The sequence below is a fragment of the Marmota flaviventris genome, chromosome 17 (genome assembly GCF_047511675.1).
Source record: "Marmota flaviventris isolate mMarFla1 chromosome 17, mMarFla1.hap1, whole genome shotgun sequence".
Taxonomy (NCBI): Eukaryota; Metazoa; Chordata; class Mammalia; order Rodentia; family Sciuridae; genus Marmota; species Marmota flaviventris.
Window position 1 is genome coordinate 65,850,689 of NC_092514.1, and position 20,021 is coordinate 65,870,709.

The 20,021-nt window shown below is 46.8% G+C and overlaps 1 protein-coding gene across 2 annotated transcripts in view; it reads right to left on the reverse strand.

Moving 5' to 3' along the window:
- Prkca (protein kinase C alpha) overlaps positions 1–20,021 on the reverse strand; it is a 394,797-nt gene that overhangs the window by 75,493 nt on the left and 299,283 nt on the right. For both annotated transcript variants that reach the window (XM_027946194.2, XM_071603594.1), the window contains 3 exons: positions 15,329–15,485; positions 14,088–14,222; positions 13,778–13,874 (listed from right to left, as the gene is read on the reverse strand). In XM_027946194.2, coding sequence (XP_027801995.1) covers positions 13,778–13,874; positions 14,088–14,222; positions 15,329–15,485 — 389 coding nt within the window. The remainder of the gene's footprint in view (positions 1–13,777; positions 13,875–14,087; positions 14,223–15,328; positions 15,486–20,021) is intronic.

Sequence of the window (20,021 nt, forward strand, 5' to 3'; positions counted from 1 at the left end):
TACACTACACCCTCCATATGAACCCGCTCATGTAGTAAAGTGTACCATATTGATTACATGCTAATGCAGATGCATGCTATTTAAAATTGGAAATGAGCCTTAACTGTGACTAAAATATCTCTATTAACAGAAAGGAAAATGAGCTGTCGATTTAAAGATGCACTCATTTCTGTTCATTTGATGCTTCTAAGAGTTGAACTTATCATTGATCTCTGGTCCTTGGTCTTGATCCATGGTCACCTGTTGAGCTGACTTAATGTGAAGAGCAGGGGAGACTGGTCTCTGTTTTGGTTAATGAAGATACTGGAGGGCTGTGGGACACAGACTGACACAAACGGGGTGAGACTCAAACCATCAGAACACATAGTGCAACCTTAAGACAGAAAAACACGGCCAGAGGCTGAAGTTCAGCAGCCACAAAAATCCAGGAGAGACTTTTTGTGGGGGCAAGGTGGAAGAGGAGAGAGGAAGAGGAGCTTCCTCCAATAAGCGGACCATGGAGCCAGCAGACCATGAACTGAAAATCTGAAACACTGAGTCCCAAATAAGTCTTTCCCCCTTTTAGTTGACTTTCTCAGGCATTTTGTCACAGTGACAGGAAGCTGTGTAATGCACCAGCCAAAGGTCTGCTTTGGCCTTGGAGGGACAGGAACTAACGTGTTCTGATTTGGACAGTGAAAGGCCTGGAATCAAGCCGTATGGGGCCAGGATCCTTCTCTCTTCTTTCTCATGGCATTTATGAGATTAGATGTGGTCTCAAAGCAAACAGGTGCTTGGGGCCAATCTAATATAGGCGTCATGAGAGGAACCCTACAAGTTTGCACAGAGTGTGAGGAGGCTTCACAGTGCCAGAGGCTGGTTTTCCAATCCCAAATTCCACCGCCTGAATGGGTCATAGCAGCCCTGAACCTGACCTGAACCTGAAGGGGGGAGATTAAGGTCAGATTATACTTTGGAGTTATAAGGCTCTCTGTCTTCTAAAATGGGAAAGTGGTCAAGTCATGACTTTTATATCTCTTTTCACAGGTATTGATAGACTATCTTATATGACATCTTTTAATTATGGTTCTTTAAATCACAAGTCACCAATCTATTTATAATTGTTCTCAACATAGGCCATGTTCTTCCAACCCCAAGAGCTCTATTTTCAGCTCAAGATCTTGATTCCACATCAAGATTAAAGGGAACCAATAATAGCAGCAAAAACAGCCGTGCTGGAATGCTGGTGTTGGAAGGAATCTGAGAGGAGGTTCAACCTGGCCTTTCCCCGGCACCTTTCTGTGGGGCCACCCGACCTTTGCTTCAATAGCTCTAGGCACAGGATCCTCTGGCTTAGCCGAGATGTGCTGAGGTGCACCTGGGGCGGCTTTCGGAAGTTTCTGCCTCCAACTTCCGTCTGCAATAGGTCACTTGTTGCTACAGGGAGACCAAAACCCTCTACCTCAATACAACTGCTGGGCAGCTTCCCAGCCTGCAGCAGCCCCTGGCCAGTTGTCACTCTTAGATTGAAATGGACCTAGAAAGAATGGAAAGGCGGTTTCAGGTTTGGATGCGACAAAGCAACTCATATCCCTTCTGGAAAAGAAAAAATTTAAGGAAAGGTATAGCTCAGACTCCAACAGCTCCCCTCCGTCTACACATCAGGGGTACTGCACACCTCGATGCCCGGGGGGAGGGGGAGGAAGCAAAGCGCCCCTGCTCAGAGTGGAGGTGGCAAGTGTGAGGAGGCTGCACTGCTGCCCCAGTGTCACCTTGGGTTTCAGTTAAGGGCTGGAGACAGGGCAGCCACGGAACTCACTGAGTTCCTGAGCAGCGACACTCCTCTCTGCCTGCACGTGGTTGGTCTGATGAGCTGGGAAGTACCACCGTCATTTGTACATTACGGCGAGGGGCTCAAAGGGCAAAGGGACCTCATTCATGACAACGACAACCAAAAAACCCCACGCACGAATGCCCTGGCCACAGGTTCCTGGACCTCATTTTGGGGGCTGCCATTCTGCACTCTCTCTGGCCCTAAGCCCTGGTGAAGGCCATGACACATCAGGTGGTCAGTCTTTTCAGCCCTGAGGCTTGATCAGTGTCTCTGGAGCTAGAGTCACTGGTACCCAGACAATGACCTGGCTTTGGCCTGACTCAGATTCCTGCAGTAGGGTAGCTACCATCTAGGAGAAGAGAAGAAAGTTCTGGTCCCACTCCACTGGGAGGCTCAGGACTACCATCCAGAGAGTGGAGATAAGGTCAAAGGTCACTCCCCAGTACCACTCCGCGATGTTCTTAAGAACAAGGTTCTGCCTTAACACTCTATCCCCAGGGACAGAGCTTGATAGAGTGGCTATACCATCCACCCGGTAGAGAGTTCCAGAACTAGGATTTCTGCAATCATAAAAAGTACAAGAGAGGAGCTGGCCCATCTCCAACAGCAACCAGGTTCATCACACGTGTGGGCTTAGCACAAGGATCCGGGCCTGTGGGGGGACGGATGCTCTCCTGCTCCAGAATGGCCTCTCCATCCTCCAGCCACCTTCAGGGATGTGCTGCTCTGCTGAGGAAGCCCAGGGGACAGAGGAAGGCCTGGGGCCTGGTGTGTAGGTCTCCATGCGGTCAGAGGAGGGCCCATGGTTCTTACCCAGCAAACACGAAGGGGACAAACGTTACAGGGTCCAGCAAGGAAGCGGCCTTCAGTTTGTACAATCAGATCAATTTACGAGGCTTCAGAATTCTGCAAAGGTCTGAAGAGCTCAGGCCTGAGGAGAGTGAACTGAAGCGCTTAGATGCAAGGGCGAGCACGGCAGATGCATGGAGCAAAGGCAGAAAACTGGAGGTCACGGGGAAGGGCCGGGAAATGAGAAGCATCGTCCCTGAAGAGGAGACCAGGGTCCTGCTACCAACTAGCTTGGGTTCATTACTTCTGTGCTTTGTTTTCCCATCAAGAAATATGATGTTAGACAGCCTTTCCAGTTCGAATGGAAAGGGTGAGGAAACTTTTTCTGTAAAGGACCAGAGAGCACATATTTTAGACCTTGTGAGTCATGGTCTCTTCTGTTGTCACTCAACGCTGCTATTCTAGTCCAGAAGCAGCCACCGGCAACGTGGGAATGAATGAATGTGGCTGTGTGAACGAAACTCTCTTCAGGGACAGTGAAATCCGAATTTCATTCAATTTTCATGTCTCACAAATATTACCCTCCTTTGACTTTTGTCAATCATTTAAAAATATTGTAACCATTCTTAGCTCATGGGTGACACAAAAGCAGGTAGCAGGGCATGGGGTTTGGGGTTCACGGTTCACTGGTGCTCGCACAATTTGATATGGATACTGAGGTGACAGAGCCTGTCCTTCTGTGACCACTGGAGACTGAATGTGTTTCCTCCTTAGTCGACACATCTTCTTGACTAGTGCTTCTTAAACGTTAACAGGCATCTGGGGATCTTGTTAAAATACCGATTCACTCGTAAAGGCAGGAGTGGGTCTGAGATTGCGCATTTTAAATAAGTTCCCAGAAGTTCCTGGACCCTGCTCCAACCATATTTGGAGCTGCAAGGATCCAGAGCACAGTCTGGTCACAGTGTCCTCCTTCAGGATACTCAGGGATTTAGTGTCCGTGGGTCTGAACTCTCCAGGGGCCTTCCATCCTAATTCTCTTAGAACAAGTTCCTTGGGAAAGACAGCAAAACAGCATGACAATGGTGTCCCTCTAGTCTAGGAGTGAGATCTTAGGGTCTTAGGAACTTCAGCTTTCTCTTTGGTGCCTGAGATACAGCCATAAAGACCCCCATCAGTGTTCGGCCTTCACGTTTACATTTGTGCCAGTGGACAACATCTCTGTCTTCCCTTGTTCCAATTCCTATAAACGGAGGGAAGCATCCCTGGTGCTCACTGGTCTGCTGTGGATACCAGGGCCTGGGGACACGTGCATCGATGCTTCTAACATTTAATATTAGTCTTGCCTTGTTTCCAGTAACACCTACCCACAAGCCATCCTCCTAACTGTGAACACAAGCCCCTTCACATCATCCAGGAATCCATTAGGATGGAATAGACAATTGGGATATAGGGTCTTTTTGTGGGTTTTCCTACAAAATTATTTCTCCAGGATAAATTGAGAACATGTGTCACCAGTGCTAGAATACAAATGCACTCATCTTCCCCTATGGACTAGTCAGGAATTCTGTGCGGTTACCTTCAGAGGCTCTCTGCGTTTGCTCAGATGAGTGACAGCGTTAACCTCGGCTGACGATGAGCTAATGGATGTGTGAAAATGATCTTCACTACAAGACCTATTTCAGTCTAAGACTTTGTTTCGAAGACAAAGCTGAAGTACACACATTAAAATATCTCTCAACCAGTGCGTATTTTATAGATTTTTTTCCCCCTTAACATCACACAGTTCAGAAAGTAATTAAGTAAGCTATTTTGGGGACAAAAAAGAAGTAGAATCCATATTGAGGGCACATAGATTTTCTGTTCCGTGTCTAAAAGGTCACCTGAAAGCACTCAGGTTTCTATAGTAACTGTGGCACGGCTGATCAAATCAACAAATAGCGACGATTTATCTAAGAGTCTCCAGTGAACTATTTTTCCCCCCATCTGGAAAAGAACATTGCAAATTAGATAAAGTCTTCAAAGACAATGGAGGCTTTCAGAAAATCCAATTTCAACAGTAGTAATGAAAAGAGAAAAATGCCTGCTTGCTCTTTCCACATCTCATGTAGCGATTGAGCCTGATCCACATTGATTTAAGTACTTAACTATGGTAGTGATTGGGTCGTTATTAATTTGCTAATCAGTAAGAGGGCAAATCTCAAAATGTTTCCCTTGACTAAATGAACACAGATTCACATGTGACCTGAAGGCAATTTGCAGTGTCTCCAGGGTGACGCTGCTCGGAGTTTCCGGATGTATATCACAAACCCACAAGGCAGCTTCTTCATGACCCATTTCACTGTCTCTTTTTGGTTTAAACCCTCATAAGGTGCTAAATGGCCACACACACACACACACACACGCAAAATGTGAAAGACACACACACATCATATATTTCTCTGCATGTGTTTAAGGTGCTCATGGCCTAGCTGTGGGGGTCTGTGTGTGGGGAACCCCAAGTGGCTCCTGAGTGGGCCTTTGATGGAAGCCCAATGCCCTAACCTCTCAGCTTGGCTGATCTAAGTAATGTGGGTGGGGTGAGAAGGCAGTGGGCTCCTGGGCGGTGCCCAGCATGGCTGGAGGAGGTGGGTGCTCACTCACTAGGTTTTCCTTTCCCCTGTGGAAGCAACTGCAGGCTGAGGGGGTCCTCTTGGCTCTGAGCTGCACCACTTTGGAGAGAAGGGGCACTGGTAATTCCTTCTTACCTTCTTCAATGTACCTACCTAGTCTCAGATTTTCCTTTTCAACAGTGTGCTGGAACGTGTCCCCTGATTCCTAGAGTCCTACAGAGGTGACCTCATTCACGAGCTGTTGTCAAAAGTGATGCTTCTATAGGGGGACGTGGTAGAAAGCTTCTATCCTGCCACCTTACTGACAACTAGCTTTCGATTCTGACCGGCGGATATTTTTAGAGTCTTTTTGAACACATTTTTCGAATAAAATAATTTAGCCATGAAAGCTTAGTGTCACTTGTGAAATATCTGTTCGTGTAGTCCATAGAACCCCAAGCCCTTCAGGGAGACATTTTAGGCGGAGAGAAAACAGCTTCATGTCAACGTGGAAGGTCTTGATGGGTACTCTATATTTTTACTTCTCTTCACTTCTGATCTCCCACAACTTTCCAAGTAACCAAAAAATTTCAATAGTTTTCAATGTGACTTTTGGAACTATTAGAAATGTATAATATTAAATTACTAGGTAACTTGCATATTATCCCAACTTGGTTACATCCTCATCTCTAACATAATTACTTGCAAACATTATACTGACTTGGGCCCAGTCAGCCCTCGAATCTTAAAAAGGGACCCAGCAGTCTAGATTGTTTGGAAACAAATGATCTATGAGTCCTGGGAAAGTATAAAGTCATGGGTCTCCATGTCAGTCCTTATTGTACAACATCCTATTTTTCTTCATTGGGAAGAATGTTCTAGACAATCCCTGTCCAATCTGAGCCACATACAAAGTTTCACATTTTCTAGTAAACTCATTAAAAATATAAAAAGAGCTGAGCAGGGTGGCACATGCCTGCAATCCAAGTGGCTTGAGAGGCTAAGAGGATCACAAGTTCAAAGCCAGCCTCAGCAACTTATTGAGGCCCTAAGCAACGTACAGCTATTAATATAAAATAAAAAAAGGTCTGGGGATGTGGTTCAGTGGTTAAATGTCCCTGGGATCAGTCCCTGGTACAAAAAAAAAAAAAAAAAAAGAGTAAAAAGAAACAGGTGGAATTAATTTTAATATTGTCATGATGTTTAATATATACTGTAAAATATACAACATACAATTTAGTCTTCTTGACTGTGTATTTAAGTCAATATATTCTGAATATTATTTCAATATGTAATTAATCCAAAATGATTTATGAGATATTTTACATTCTTCTCATGAGACTAAGTCTTTGAAATCAGTGCCTGTTTTACCCTTCTAGGATGTTTTAGATGAGGCTGAACACACTTCAAATGCTCAAGAGTCACACGTGACCAGTGGCTATCAGATTAACGCAGTCCCTATAGGATTTTCAAAGTAAGAGAACATGCAGCTATTTACTTTGGGGAATCTGTGATTGAGTGGTCATTGAGCTGAGGATACACCATGGTTACAGGAGGCAGGTGGGCTGGGTTCCTCTGGGCTGACCTATCTAATGGGTAGAGGGTTAATGGCCTTCTTGGTCTTCAGAGAAGAGAGACTGGCCGTCAAGTTAGTTGAGGGTGATGCTGGTCTACGGCTGGAGCAAACCAGACATCTCATGAGCTGACTTGCAGCTTGAGGTCCCGGGGCAGAGCCCAGATGATCATGGCTGGGAATGAGGCCGAGGTGGCATTTGTGATCAGAAGGCAAAGGGAGAAGCCCTCGAGCTCCAGCAGCCTCCTGTGTGCCACATTCCAGGAGAGAGGGTGGGGCAGAGATGGCAGGGAGCCTGCTGCTCAAGACAGCACCAGCCTGGGCTCAGTCAGGCCTCGGGCTCTAGGAAGCTGGGCATCAGGACAGGCCGTGCACTCCTCTGTTCTGGAAAATGATTCCTCGCCAAAACATCACAATGCTCAGAACAGCGTTCTGAGATTGCTCTTGCCAATCTGGGGCCCTTCATTTGCACATATAAATGTAGCCTTGGAATTTACAACTTTTCATGAATATAAGTCAAAATCAAATTTGAGTCATATCTATTTCATATAATCAACTACTATAAAAGTGGAAAAATAGAGCCATGAGTGAGAAAATGAGTGCTCACTCTAGGTCAGGTACTTGTCTACGCCACTTACATATTGAACTGATCTACTCCTCACAGTGGTCCTGTGCAGTGGGTACTATTATTATTTCCATTTCACAAACAAGGAAACTAGAGGTCAGAGGTTAAGAAACTTATCCAAGGTCATCGGCCAGGAAATGGTAGAGCAGGGATGTGAAACTAGGGCTAGCTAATCTAATCGCATCTTCCTTCCAGACTATCAGGCTGAACCACTGAGACATTGGCCCAAGGTCAGGGTATCTGAATCCCAGCATTCTGGCTGCAGGACTGGGGCTTTTAGCCATTGTGCAACAGCGCTTCTCCAGGGAAAGTGGCATGTTGTGTCCTTTGCAGAAGTGCCTGGTGCCTTACGGTCACCACTGGGGGCATATCATCACTGCTGCGGTCAACACTGCCCTATCAGCTTCCCACCTCCTCCTCCCCAGGAAGGGACAGGACAGGAGGTGGTGCTCATAGAGACTGAATTCTAAAGTGGGGGCTGTATTTCATGCTCAATCACAACTTTCCTTCTTTACAGAACTTCAAAAGTATTTCCCTTTAGAGAGCTCACACAAGTTTCAAGTGACACGGTGATTAAATAAATTCATCTTGTTTTCTTGGGTCAGGATACTCAGAAGAATTATTTATAACATATCATCTGCCAGTTCTCTAATGGGATGCCATTTTCATTAGATTCTGACAACAGATCTATTCCACTGCGGCAAAGCCCAAAGCATGCTGCCTGCCTCTTAGCTATCTTCATTCTGCCTTGGAGGAGTCTCTTTAATTTTTTAATTTGTGTCTGTATGTAGCAGGGGGATACTGGGGACTGAACCCAGGGGTGCACTACTACTGAGTCACATCCACAGTCCTTCTTACTTTTTTTATTTTGAGATAGGGTCTCACTAAGTTGCTAAGGCTGGCCTTGAACTTGAGATCCTCCTCTCTGAATCACTGGGAATACAGGCATGCACCACCACACCTGGCTACTAATTTTTTTTTAATACTAGGTTTTGGAGGGGGGCAAAAGTTAACAGTTACAGTTAGAAGAGAAAAATGCTAATGTGTTTTCAAGTTTCTTATTTTTTAAATGATGTATAATAAATAATAAAAACAATGAAAAGCCTGGATAATCAAGCTGAATAATATGGCGTCCCGTTGTGTCTTATTATATAAGGAAAGCTGGTCTTTTTAGATTTGAATCTCTATGAACTGATAACAACATGGAGGAGAGAAGCAACCCCTCAGGTAGAAATGAGCTCATTTAGAGTCTGTTTGCAGCTAAAAGCCATCAAAATACAAATTAGAAGTGATAATGGTGATCCTGGTTCAAAATTAGAAAAGGTAGACTTACTTTGTTCAATAATGAAATAGGAAATGGGAAGGGCAGTACTGTCTGCATCCAGAGCTGTCTCCCCTGGAAAGAGCCAGGTCCCCAGCTAGAGTTGCTTGCTCTGTGGCTTCCTTTCTCGATAGGTGGCAGGATGGGGTGGAAGACAGTCAGGGCTAGAGTAAGTTGCCCCACAGCAGAGGGGGCCACTTGTAGGAGCTCTGCACTGGTGGGAAGGGGATGGCCTGGGAATGGCCCCAGAACTCACCTCCATCTGCCTTTCCTTCCCTTGGCTCCATCTATTTTCTTAATTCTAGGACAACTTGAACTCTGGAGGTAGATGTGGCCCCAGGGGGCTCAGGAAAGGAATCCACTGATTGATAAATGCAACACGAAAATGCTCGAGCCTACTGATAATCACGGCAAACGGTCCCTGTTTGGGAAGAACCCTTAGAACTGTTCTGAAGGAGAGAGCAAGGAGGTCAGGCACCCCCACTTTTCCCAGCTGGAAGGCTGGGTGCAGCAACCCCTTTGGGAAGAGCCCAGGATGTGAGTAATTCTGCACCTAGATTTTTGTAAGAGACTGAAATGGCAATGCTACACCGAGGAGAGTACGGGACTTTCTTGGGAATGGAATCGGTATTGGTTGCTACCGCCATTATGGTCACATTTGTGTTTGTTCTCTGTGTGGTTCAGATCAATCAATCATCTGCCAGATGGTCCTGGTTTTGAGTCTTTGATCAGGATCCTATGCCACACCAGTGAATGCTGAAGTGTCAGTGCAGCTGACATCTCATGTGGAATCACATTCATTTCTGTGACAAGCTTTGCTCAGAGGTTGTTTGATGCATTTCCAGATGCAGAAAGTCCCCAAATTATAACAGATTTATCCCAGAAAGCTGTCTGCATCTAAATCAGGATATATTCTCCCATAAAAACATAAATGGTGATAAGGTTCTCATTGACATGCCTCAACTTCATAATATGGCTGCAATATAGGGCCAAAAGCATGCCCACTATTTAAATAGAGCATGATTTCAATATGAAAATTTATCATTTTTCAGGGAAACTTCAGAAGTTAAAAAAAAAAAAGAAGGACCTATAATTAGCCAGTTTCTGCAATGAAATATATTGACAATGATCTTGATTACTGGAAGGGCCAACATTTGTATAGAAGTATCCTTTTGGGACTTTTCTACTAACTACTTAATTTAATCTTTAATACAACTCTATTAAGTAAATACTGCTATTATCACCATCCTGGTAACGAGACTAAGGCACAGAGAGGTTATGTAGTTAATTATGGGCAAAACCAGGATTGGATTCCAGGGTTCATGGGCTACACCAGGTTGGCAGACTGGTCCATGACAAATCTGGTCTTTTGTAAATAAAGTTTTATTGAAACGCTGCATGCTCATCTGTCACCTATGTCTGTTGGTGCTTTTGAGCTGCTGCAGGAGAGTTGGCACATTACAGCAGACACTACACGGCCTGAAACAATCATTACCTGACACTTTAGAGAGAACATTTGTCGAGCCCCAAACTCATCCTCTGGACCACCTCCAAAGAAAGGCAGATCCATTTCTAAAATTTGGCTGTGAGCCGCATGGTGGGGAGCAGAGACTCAGAGCCAGGGCAAAGTCAGGAATCCTGGTCGTCCTCAAAAGCCCCAGGAGGCCCCGGGGAAGTGCTCACCAGTGTGGAACATAATATATGCTCAATGAATTTCCTGCTCCATCCCCAAGTAGATAAGAAGCAGGGTCCACAGGGACAGAGCAAGCTCCACAGGAAGTGGGGACTGTTTGTTTTGCTCATGCTGGAACCTCAGTGAAGAAATAGAAAGACACATAATTCATGTTTGTGACCAGGGACCATGTGCACCTCGTCTGGACAAACCTGGAACAGGTCACAGGCGAACGGACACACAGTCCAAGAAGATCACAGGAGAGGTTCTGGTTTGCATCGCCTTTCAGGCAGAGGGTCTGCTCTGGCAGGACCTGCATTGGAGCAAGGGCTTTTCCAGCCATCCTGGGATTCTCCTTGGCTCCTAAGAGCTTCGCGCACGGATCCTTCTGTTTGCCAAGATTCTAGAGTCAACAACTTAAATTTGACGAACTTGCCACTGAATGATGCGATGAATGCTAGTGCAGTGGGGAGCGCGTAAATGCTCATTGGTTCTGATGTTTCTTTCATTAGACTGAATGACTTTTGATTTCTGGGGATGGACATCAAAAAACCACAGCTAGTTAATGCTTTCTAGAAAACAGAGCTTGATGAGGAAAGAAGATAGACTAGCCTCTGTGCAAGGCTGCTGAGGCCAAGCTTCATCCAGCAACCATCCATCACGGAACCCACCCTGCCCCGCCCCGACCCACAGTGGATCTCCTACTGGAGGCAGGAGAGGAGGAAAGAATGGGTGAGGACCAGAAGACTGATGTGAGAAAAGCAGCCAGGGCGGTAACTATCTGCAGAGAGGGGAACACAGAGGGGAGCCTGGGTCTGAGCCCCGAGAGGGAGGAAATGGGGTGGAAGTTAAATTGTACCCAGATGCCAATTGGTCCCTGTTTGGAAAGACTGGCTGCCCCCAGAACAGCTCAAATGCAGACTATAGTCTTTCTGGCCTGGCACAGGGTTTCCCAACACTGGGGTACAGGGAAGGTTTGCAACTTCCACACTGATAGACCTCAACAAAATCCCATTGTGGGATTGAACGCCTGCCTAAAATCAGATCAGAATATTTCATTTAAAGGCAGCATGAGGGTTGTCATGAACTCCCTGGCACCTTCGGACTCCATCACCTAATGGCTTCCTGCATAGTCTCCTGTGGTTGTGTGTGTGTGTGTGTTTGTTGTTTGGTATTAGGGATTGAACTCAGGGGCACTCAGCCACTGAGCCATATCCTCAGCCCTATTTTGGATTTTATTTAGAGACAGGGTCTCATTGAGTTGCTTGACACCTTGCTGTTGCTGAGGCTGGATTTGAACTCCTGATCCTCCTGCCTCAGCCTCCTGAGCCACTGGGATTATAGGCATGTGCCATTATGCCTGGCTGGTTGTGGTCTTTAAATGCTCTAAAGTAAACGATTAGAGCAAAAAGTTGGGGTGTAGTTCACACAGGTGCTCCTTGGGGGACCGAACAGCAGGGCTCTGCCTCTCAACTCTGCTGACCTCGCCTCTGTCCTTGGAGGTCACAGGGCCCGGGGCTAGTGCTGTGCTACCAAGTTCAGCTCTCCTAGGAGGGACACACAACCCGCAACGCGCATGGCCTCTAACTGTCCCTCAAGAGAAATGCTTTTGCTCTCAGCTTCAAGCCCTCTGGCCTGTGGTCTTTATTTTTATTTTTCAGCTTGGAATGCTGACCTTTATAAAAAGCTGGATTCACTGCCCAGAAAAACAGGAAGGTTGCATCCTAGGAAACCATGGATGTGAAGCAGCGAAAATGGGCCGGTATCTCTCTATCAGTAAAGCGAGGTCTCAGACAGATCAGCTTGAGGACAGGAAGTTCCGAGAGCTCTTGTTAGCTCCCCGGGTTCCTCCTCTGCCTGAGACAGCTGGGTACCAGTGGTGCTCAGTGTTCCCAAAAGACACTCTCCCTAGAAGGATCCATCCATCATACGGGGTGTGGTACTGGGAGGGGCATCAAGGCAGCCCTCCTGCCTGGGACTCAGGCCTGCAACCCCAGCAGGGTGTGGAGTGCAAGCAAGCGGAGGAGAGAGAGAGAGAGAGAGGGACCGGGAGGTGAGGGTGTGCCTGGGGACACCCCGACTGGTGTCTGGGTACTTGAATTCTTCCAAATGTCATAAGGCTTCTTTGGAAAGAACGGTATTCTTCTCATTTGATGTATTTTTCCTTTCATTTATTTTTTTCCTCCTATATTTTTTTTAAGAGTAGAGACCGCAGCCTGGTCTCACTGGTTGACCCCTGCCTGTGTCTAAAGCTACAGATATGTTTGACCTACACAGACTTGTAAGTTTTAATTAGCTGCCAACATTAACAGAAATCAGAATATGCCATATAAAAGCCTGGAGTTTTGGATTCTCTTGAGCCACACAGCGGGCAGCACGGGGCCTGGGCCTGTAGGTGGAATGATCCTTTAGCACTGAGCAGCGTGGCTGCCACCTTGACACAGGGCTCAAGTTCGCCAGCTTGCTCCAGTCCCCATTGCTCCCTACTGTCTCACTCACCCCTCAACCTGCTGTGAGCTGCCATGGATCTACATCACCTGTGACTCATTAGGCACCCGGGGGCACCTATCTTTATAGCCCCTGCCCTTCAGTGTTTCCCAGATCCATTTTAACCGTTGATGTAATGAAATAATCTGAGAAGTTTCATGTTTCACTTCCTTTGGAATTGAACCTAAATGTTCTGAACTATCTGTATTTTGGGGAAGAACAGAATAAGGAGAACAAGACCAGTAGCAACTCATTAGTGTCAACGCTCCAGTAACAAGTCAGCATCTGTACACACTTGCATGCTTTTCCTTAGGGATAAGAAATTCCAGGGAATCCTAATTAGTCTGAAGAATGGAAAGACTCAAAAAAGAATCCAGCACAGACTGCAGAGGCTTCTATAAGAAGCCCTCAAACAATAGCAGCATGCAAAGTGATTAGAGAAATAGAAATCAAAAGCAGTGACCTGGGATAAAGGTCACCTTCTTCCTGGCCACCGTGAGCTGGGCTGCTTTCCTCCACCCTGCCATTCAGCCATGGTGTCCAGCCTCACCGTGGGCCCAAAGCAATGGACTCAGCAGCCTATGGACTGAGCCTCTGAAACTGTAAGCCAAATAAACCTTCCCTCCTCTCAGCTGTCCTTGTCAGGTATTTTGGTGACGGCAACATGACCATGCCCTCCTCTCTACACTATTTCCCACCTCCATTCTCTAAAGGACAAAGGACACAGAAGGCCAACAACTTGCAAAGGAAAGAAATTACATGCAGCATTTATGTTTTTCAATTAAGAAAACGAGTGGAACGTTGAAATTACTTTTGCCCTTCAACGACACGACTCCGGGGCTCTCGGAAGTTATGCTTCACCAGCTAAAGGAAAGGGGTGGCCCCAGGTTTCGCTGAGATCCTCACCTCGAATTTCTGCCTGAGCTCCACGTTTCCTTCTTCGTCCCCTTCTGGAATGGGCACGTTGTAGTACTCCCCTTCTTCTTGGTTCAGCAACTTGTACCTTTCAAAGACACAGAGAGAAGCGGAGGTAAGCGCGAGCCGAGCAGCTCCTGGCCTTCCATCTCTAGTCGAGTGGTGGGTGAAATGCCCCGTGGGAGACGGCGCCCAGGCGGGCAGGCAGCCACCCAGCAGTTCAGAGATGGAAACTGGCCTGTCTCCCGCATCTCAAAGTGGTCTGATGCTTGGGGACTGCTCAGTCTCAGGGTGTCCTTACCATCCGCTGGCCGGCATCTTCATGAGCTCCGAGACTCCAAAGGAAAGGGATCCCATGAAGTCATTCCTTGTTGTTCGATCCCAGTCCCAGATTTCTACGGACAGTCGTCGGTCTTTGTCTGAAGGTTTTAGTTTGCTATAAAGACACACACACACACACACACACACACACACACACCCGGGGTTATCTTGATTATGCTTTCTTGGGAGATACCATATGCTCATGATCTGAGCCTGAAATAGTACATTCATGTCTCTTCCTGGCCAACCGAATACCAGCCCTACACTGGGAGCTCTAGGTTAGGGATTAGCCAGCCAGGGGCCCAAGCTGGCCACTGCTTGTTCTATTAGAACTCAGTGTTTACATACTGTCTGTGGCTGCTGTGGCCCTGGAATGTCAGAGCTGTGCAGGGGCAACAGAGACTTGACCTGCGCAGTCTAGGAGACACACTCCCGCCTTACAGAGCAGAGCTCGCTGGCTTGCTACAATGGAGAGCCCCGTCTCTGGCTGTCCACAGATACACCTGCTGGTGCTCCACTGTAGCCACTTCTCATTCCTGACTTCCTCACTCCCTCCTCCCATTCCCTCCTTCCTTCTTCCCCTTCTACGGTTCCTACTTCTGAAATCCTTCAAGGCCCACCTCAAGGTCATCTCCTCTGCGAAGCCTTCCCTGCTTAAAGGTGAGGCTACCTTCCCATTGCAGTGGGGATGACACTTCCTGTGCTACTCACTTGTTCTATGTTGTGACAATTATTCAATTCTTGCCTCACACCCTCGTCTAACCCTGAAAATAACCCAATTCCAGGGCATCACGGATATAGCTCAGTGGTAAAGTGCTTGGCCACTAAGTAAGTGCAAGGCCCAGGGTTCAATCTCCAGTACCACAAAAAAGAAAAAGAAAAAAAAATCTAAGTCCATCAAACGGTGGGACACACCTTATATGCTTTTATATCACCAGTAATACCTTAAACAGATTTTTTTCCCCCTGGTGCAGAATAAGTAATGGTAATTATTTGGGGCTGGCATCATGCAGTTCCTGGTAAACTGAGTTACTTTGCCCCAAACAGGTGATGACAGCTGTCCACACCAACAGCAGTCTAAGAGGTATTAGGATGAGGACATGTGTAGAGACATTTGTCACTGTCCCTCCCCCCCCCCCCGCCAATTATCTCTAATAATGAAATTGAGAGCTGCATGGTGCACAAGAATGGGGTTTGATCTAGAAGAGGAGACACACTTACAACGTGAAGGACTCATTCCACTGGGGGTTCAGTGTGGAGCGGATGGTTTTGGTTTTCTGTTTGCTTTCATTCTTAGGATCAGGAATAAGTTTCAGCTTCACGTAAGGATCAGAGAGCCCATTGGGATCCATAGGGATTAGATTTTTTGCATCTCGTACTGTGAAGAGAGAAGAAAGAAAAAGTCACAAAAAGAGGGCTGATCTGCATTCATTAGCATCCTGTGTCAACACCAAGCTGAGTCCAAGGGACATCGTGATGGTGCTTAAGGGGAGGAAGATAAAAATCAGAAGCCTTTGACACTCAACATGAGAAGGCTGCCGCCACCTTCTCGGCTTTGATACTGGACATCGGGTGGGCCCATCGGTCTAGGTCTAGCCTCCAGGCAGCACCAGCCTGAACTGGCAGCACTGCGGGCCCCTTGCAAAGCCTGGGTCCCACCCCAAATCTCAGAAGTAAAACCTGCATTTTAACAAGATGCCCAGGTGACCTTCATAGCTCTCTAGGAGAAAAGGGGCAGCCTCCCCACATGCAGGCAACCTGCCCAACCTGGTCCACGGCACTGCACACACCCTTGAACTCTTAGATGTTGTTGTCCCTTTCTTCATGAAGGCTGGTGTATTCCGACCCTGGCTCTACCTTGGAATCACTTGGGAGAGGGGTTACATCAATGCTCAAAATTAAATTAGAATATCTAAGGAATGTGGCCCAAGTACTGGTTTTTCAAAGCTCCCCTGGTGCCTTTATTGTGTGGCATGGATGGAGCCAATGGTGTAGACAGCTGTAATTCAGAACTGCCTTCCAATGTGCAGGTTCAGGGACCAGCACTTTACCTGGGAGCTCATTTGACATGCAGAATCTCAGGCCTTACTTCAAATTTACTCAGAATCCTCACTTTAACAAGACCCCCACATGAACCCAAAGCACATTCCAGCTTAAAAAGCACTAACACTGGAGTCAAAAAGTAGTTAAAGCTGGGCGCGGTGGCACATGCCTATAATCCCAGTGACTCAAGAGGCTGAGGCAAGAGAAGCCCAAGTTCAAGGCCAGCCTCAGTAACTTAACAAGACCCTGTCTCAAAGCAAAAATAAAACTTAAAAGGGCTGTAGATGTAGCTCAGTGGTAAAGCACCCTTGGGTTCAACTCCCAGTGACCCTCCCCCCAAAAAAGCAATTAAAAGGAAAGACCCATCATCATTTGGAAACCTACATTAAGGTCACAAGTTCCCCAGGGTACCCGAGCATTTGCCTGAGAATTCAAGGTTTAATGTCAGGCAGAAGGTCTCATCTCCTAAAACATCGACCCTGAGAATTACAAAAGATGAACAATTTGAGTGTAAAAAGGAGCTCTCCCTCAATGATTGGAAAGGGGCCAAAGGACTCTGATTAAACACCAGAATGAGAATCTGATACTTTTTAAAAGGCAGAAAATGCCTGGAGTGTCTAACACTGAGGGCTGCAGAAGGTCACATCCCAGATAAGCTAATGAAGAGTCGTACTGAGGCCACCAAGAGGTCCATAGTTGCCTCCTGCCATTTTCAGAGTTATTGCAGGTGCTGGCTTTTACATCTTCAATTTATAGCCCTGATAGCAGCACACACGAAATCACTCCAGGCTGATCTCCTCTGCATGGTGATGAGCTAAAATCTTGATGGGATCTAAAGCCGTGGGTTCCCTGCTGAGATACTATCACTTAAGTTGAAAATAGAAAGAGTTATCAATTCCAAACGCCACTGAGGAAAACAGTGGATCCAAATTTCAATTTCTTATTGCTGCAGATAACGGTCTCCTGAGGTGTGACTCATGGCGGTCCAGGACAACTGAATCAGGATCATAAGCCACCAGCTTGAGGTTCCATCTGCTGAGAATGTGGGCTTTGCCTCTGCCACTTTCTGGTCGTGGGAAAGACATTCCAATTCTCTGTGCTTGTTTCCTCATCTGAAAAACTGTACCTGCTGGCAAGGCCAGCATTATGCAGGATCATACACGCTAAGTGCTTAGAACAGCAGCCAGCATGCTAAAAACCCAGACACAGTTATCATCATTGCTGTTAACACAAGTTATGGGTGGACAACAAAACCCAAAGAAATTGGACGAATGGCTTAGGACGGGCAAAGGATGGGCAGGGGAGAGTATGATGTGGAGATTTTCTAACATGGTTGCAAATGAGTGATTTCAACAGTCTTCAAACCAGAGGGCACGCCGCAGGTCATTGCTAACAGGAATGGCTCACCACTCTGGAACAGGGGGAGAGAGGAAACACCAGAGCAGAATTCAAGTGGGGGAGAGGATGAGAAGAAATGCTGAAGGCAGGAGAGAGAAAAAGGGACAGATGCTACTAGGAGACGCGAGGGGGATGCTGTCCTAGCACAGGCGGGCGGCAACCTGAGCCTCAGTGACACACTGCAAACATCTGGGGTGTTTGGGTCACATACTGATGCCTGGCCCCATCCCCAGGAGTCAGATTCACAGGATCTTTAAAGATGCCCCTGCAGGTGAGTCTATGTAATACCCGGTTGAGTGCCACTCAGTGCACCCAGCAGTTTTGTGGGCTTAGCACTGTTGGCATCACTGGGAGATCTATTACTCACGTTTTCCTTTCCATTAACTCACTGTTTAACATCTAACACTTAAAAAGGAAATGTGTCACAAGTAAATGGAATTTTTGGCCATAAATAGGAAGTACCCATAAAAGTAAAAACAATGAAAATCTGCTGTGTGTGTTTCTAGTTGGACTCAGCTGCCTGAGGGCTGCTCTCTCCCAGCTGCAAAGGGGAAATTGACAAGTGTTAGAGTGGTAAGGATCTTCTCGCCCCAGACAGAGTCTTTGTCTGCCTTACAACCAAGACAGAAAAGAAGACTGGAAAGGGACTTTCTCATCACGTAGCCTGATGCTCTTTGTGTAGTTCAGTACCTTCAGAAACCATCTCAAGTGCTAACAGGAGTCACGTCCCCCAGTGGTCCCATCCCAAACGTGGAAAGCACAATTACAGGAATGCCAATTCCCAGGTTATTAAGGATGTGGAATATTCCACAGCCTGAGAGCAGCAGTGTGCCCGAGAAGAATGTCGTCGGCAAAGATTACATGGCTTATTTCTGTCTCTCACTTTTATTTTATTTTATTATTTGGTGGTGGTGCTAGGGATTGAACCCAAGGCCTTGTGCATGCAAGCACTCTACCAACTGAGCTATGTCCCTAGCCACCCTTCTCTCTCTTACTTTCTATAAGAACCAAATTGTTCGGACCCATAGAATTAAGAGGGAAAAAAAAGCCATGCTGCTATTGAGAATGACATTTCTTTTAAGATCTCTCATGCCAACTCAAAGTGCCAAAGGAAGATCGTCTCTGAACACAGCAGCAGGGCTACAGTGCACCTCCCTTGCCCAGAAACTCGCGGGGCAGCCCCACCTGCACTCCCTGAGCTCTGCTGAGCAGGCCCGCAGCCTCATGGAGCAGCAAGAGCACCCGCCTTCCCCTGCTGTCTCCCTGGCACTTCTGCAGCCTTTACAAGAAGGGGCATCTGCAGGAGTAATCCGTCTGCACTGTGGCACAGGCCATGCAGAGTGGAAAGTCTGTTCTGTAACTCCAGGACGTCAGGAGAAATACAGAGTCCTCATTCTATTCCCATCTTTGACTGGAGAGGCCTGTTCTGAAACTATCGGCTGTTGAGCCCGACATTGAGAACCAAACAGCCTGGGTTAAAAGGTTCCGTAATTTCTGGATAATGTAAGGTAGCATTTCTGGATAAAATCCATTCAAATAAGATTATGAGAAATACCTACACAAAGTTACCTGACTCAGGTGGCTGGGTGAGCCCAGGATTCGTGTGCTCTGACTACATGCTCAGGGGTGAGGTGGGAATACAGGCCTGTGGGCCATCCCAGAGGGGTGGACTGCTTTGGCCAGGGGGCAAAGCTGAGCCAGGTGCATGTGGGAATAAAGAATAGGGTCTCTGCCACCAGGCCAGCAATGCTGCCATGGGCCTTCTGCACAGGGAGAAGTAGAGGGTAGCCTGCGGTGGCAGACCACAGGGACTGCCGGGACTGCCAGGCTTTCTTTGGGATGAGCAAGTTATCCCAGAAATGTGAGTCACATAGGGGCTTAATACACACTTATGGATGGTCAGGGTCCTGTTGGGCTCATATTGCTTGAGTGGGTGCTGCAGGTGATGGCTGACTTCTCGGGGGCAGTATAATGTGGGTGGTAGGGGTCCAACCCTGCTCTACCACTTATCAGCTGTATGCTTTGAACAAGTCACCCAATGTCTCAGCTAGTTCTTCTGTAACATAGAGATGGAAATTAAATGAATGAATAATATATGCCAACCATTGGGAAGAGAACCTGGAACAAGGGAAGAGGCATATCATTATTTGCTTTAACCATACTGGAGTGCAATCAGCTTGCTAGCTTCATCATCGCCATTATCACCACCACCACGACCAACCACTCCTGTTTGGCCCAGAAGGTCTGACTGTTTTCTTAGGGTAGAGAAGCTAAGTGTATTAGAGGGGCAGTTCACACAGTCCTGGAATTTCCAGACTCAGGGTTAGGCAAGAGTTAAACAATCAGCTCAGAGGTGTTCCAAAATAGTCCAGGATTTAAAAAAAAAAAAAAAAAATCAGTGCAATTCTTGATCCATCCAGATGGCTTCTTAATCCAGAAATCCATGCAGCATAAATTAAGAAGCATAATGATA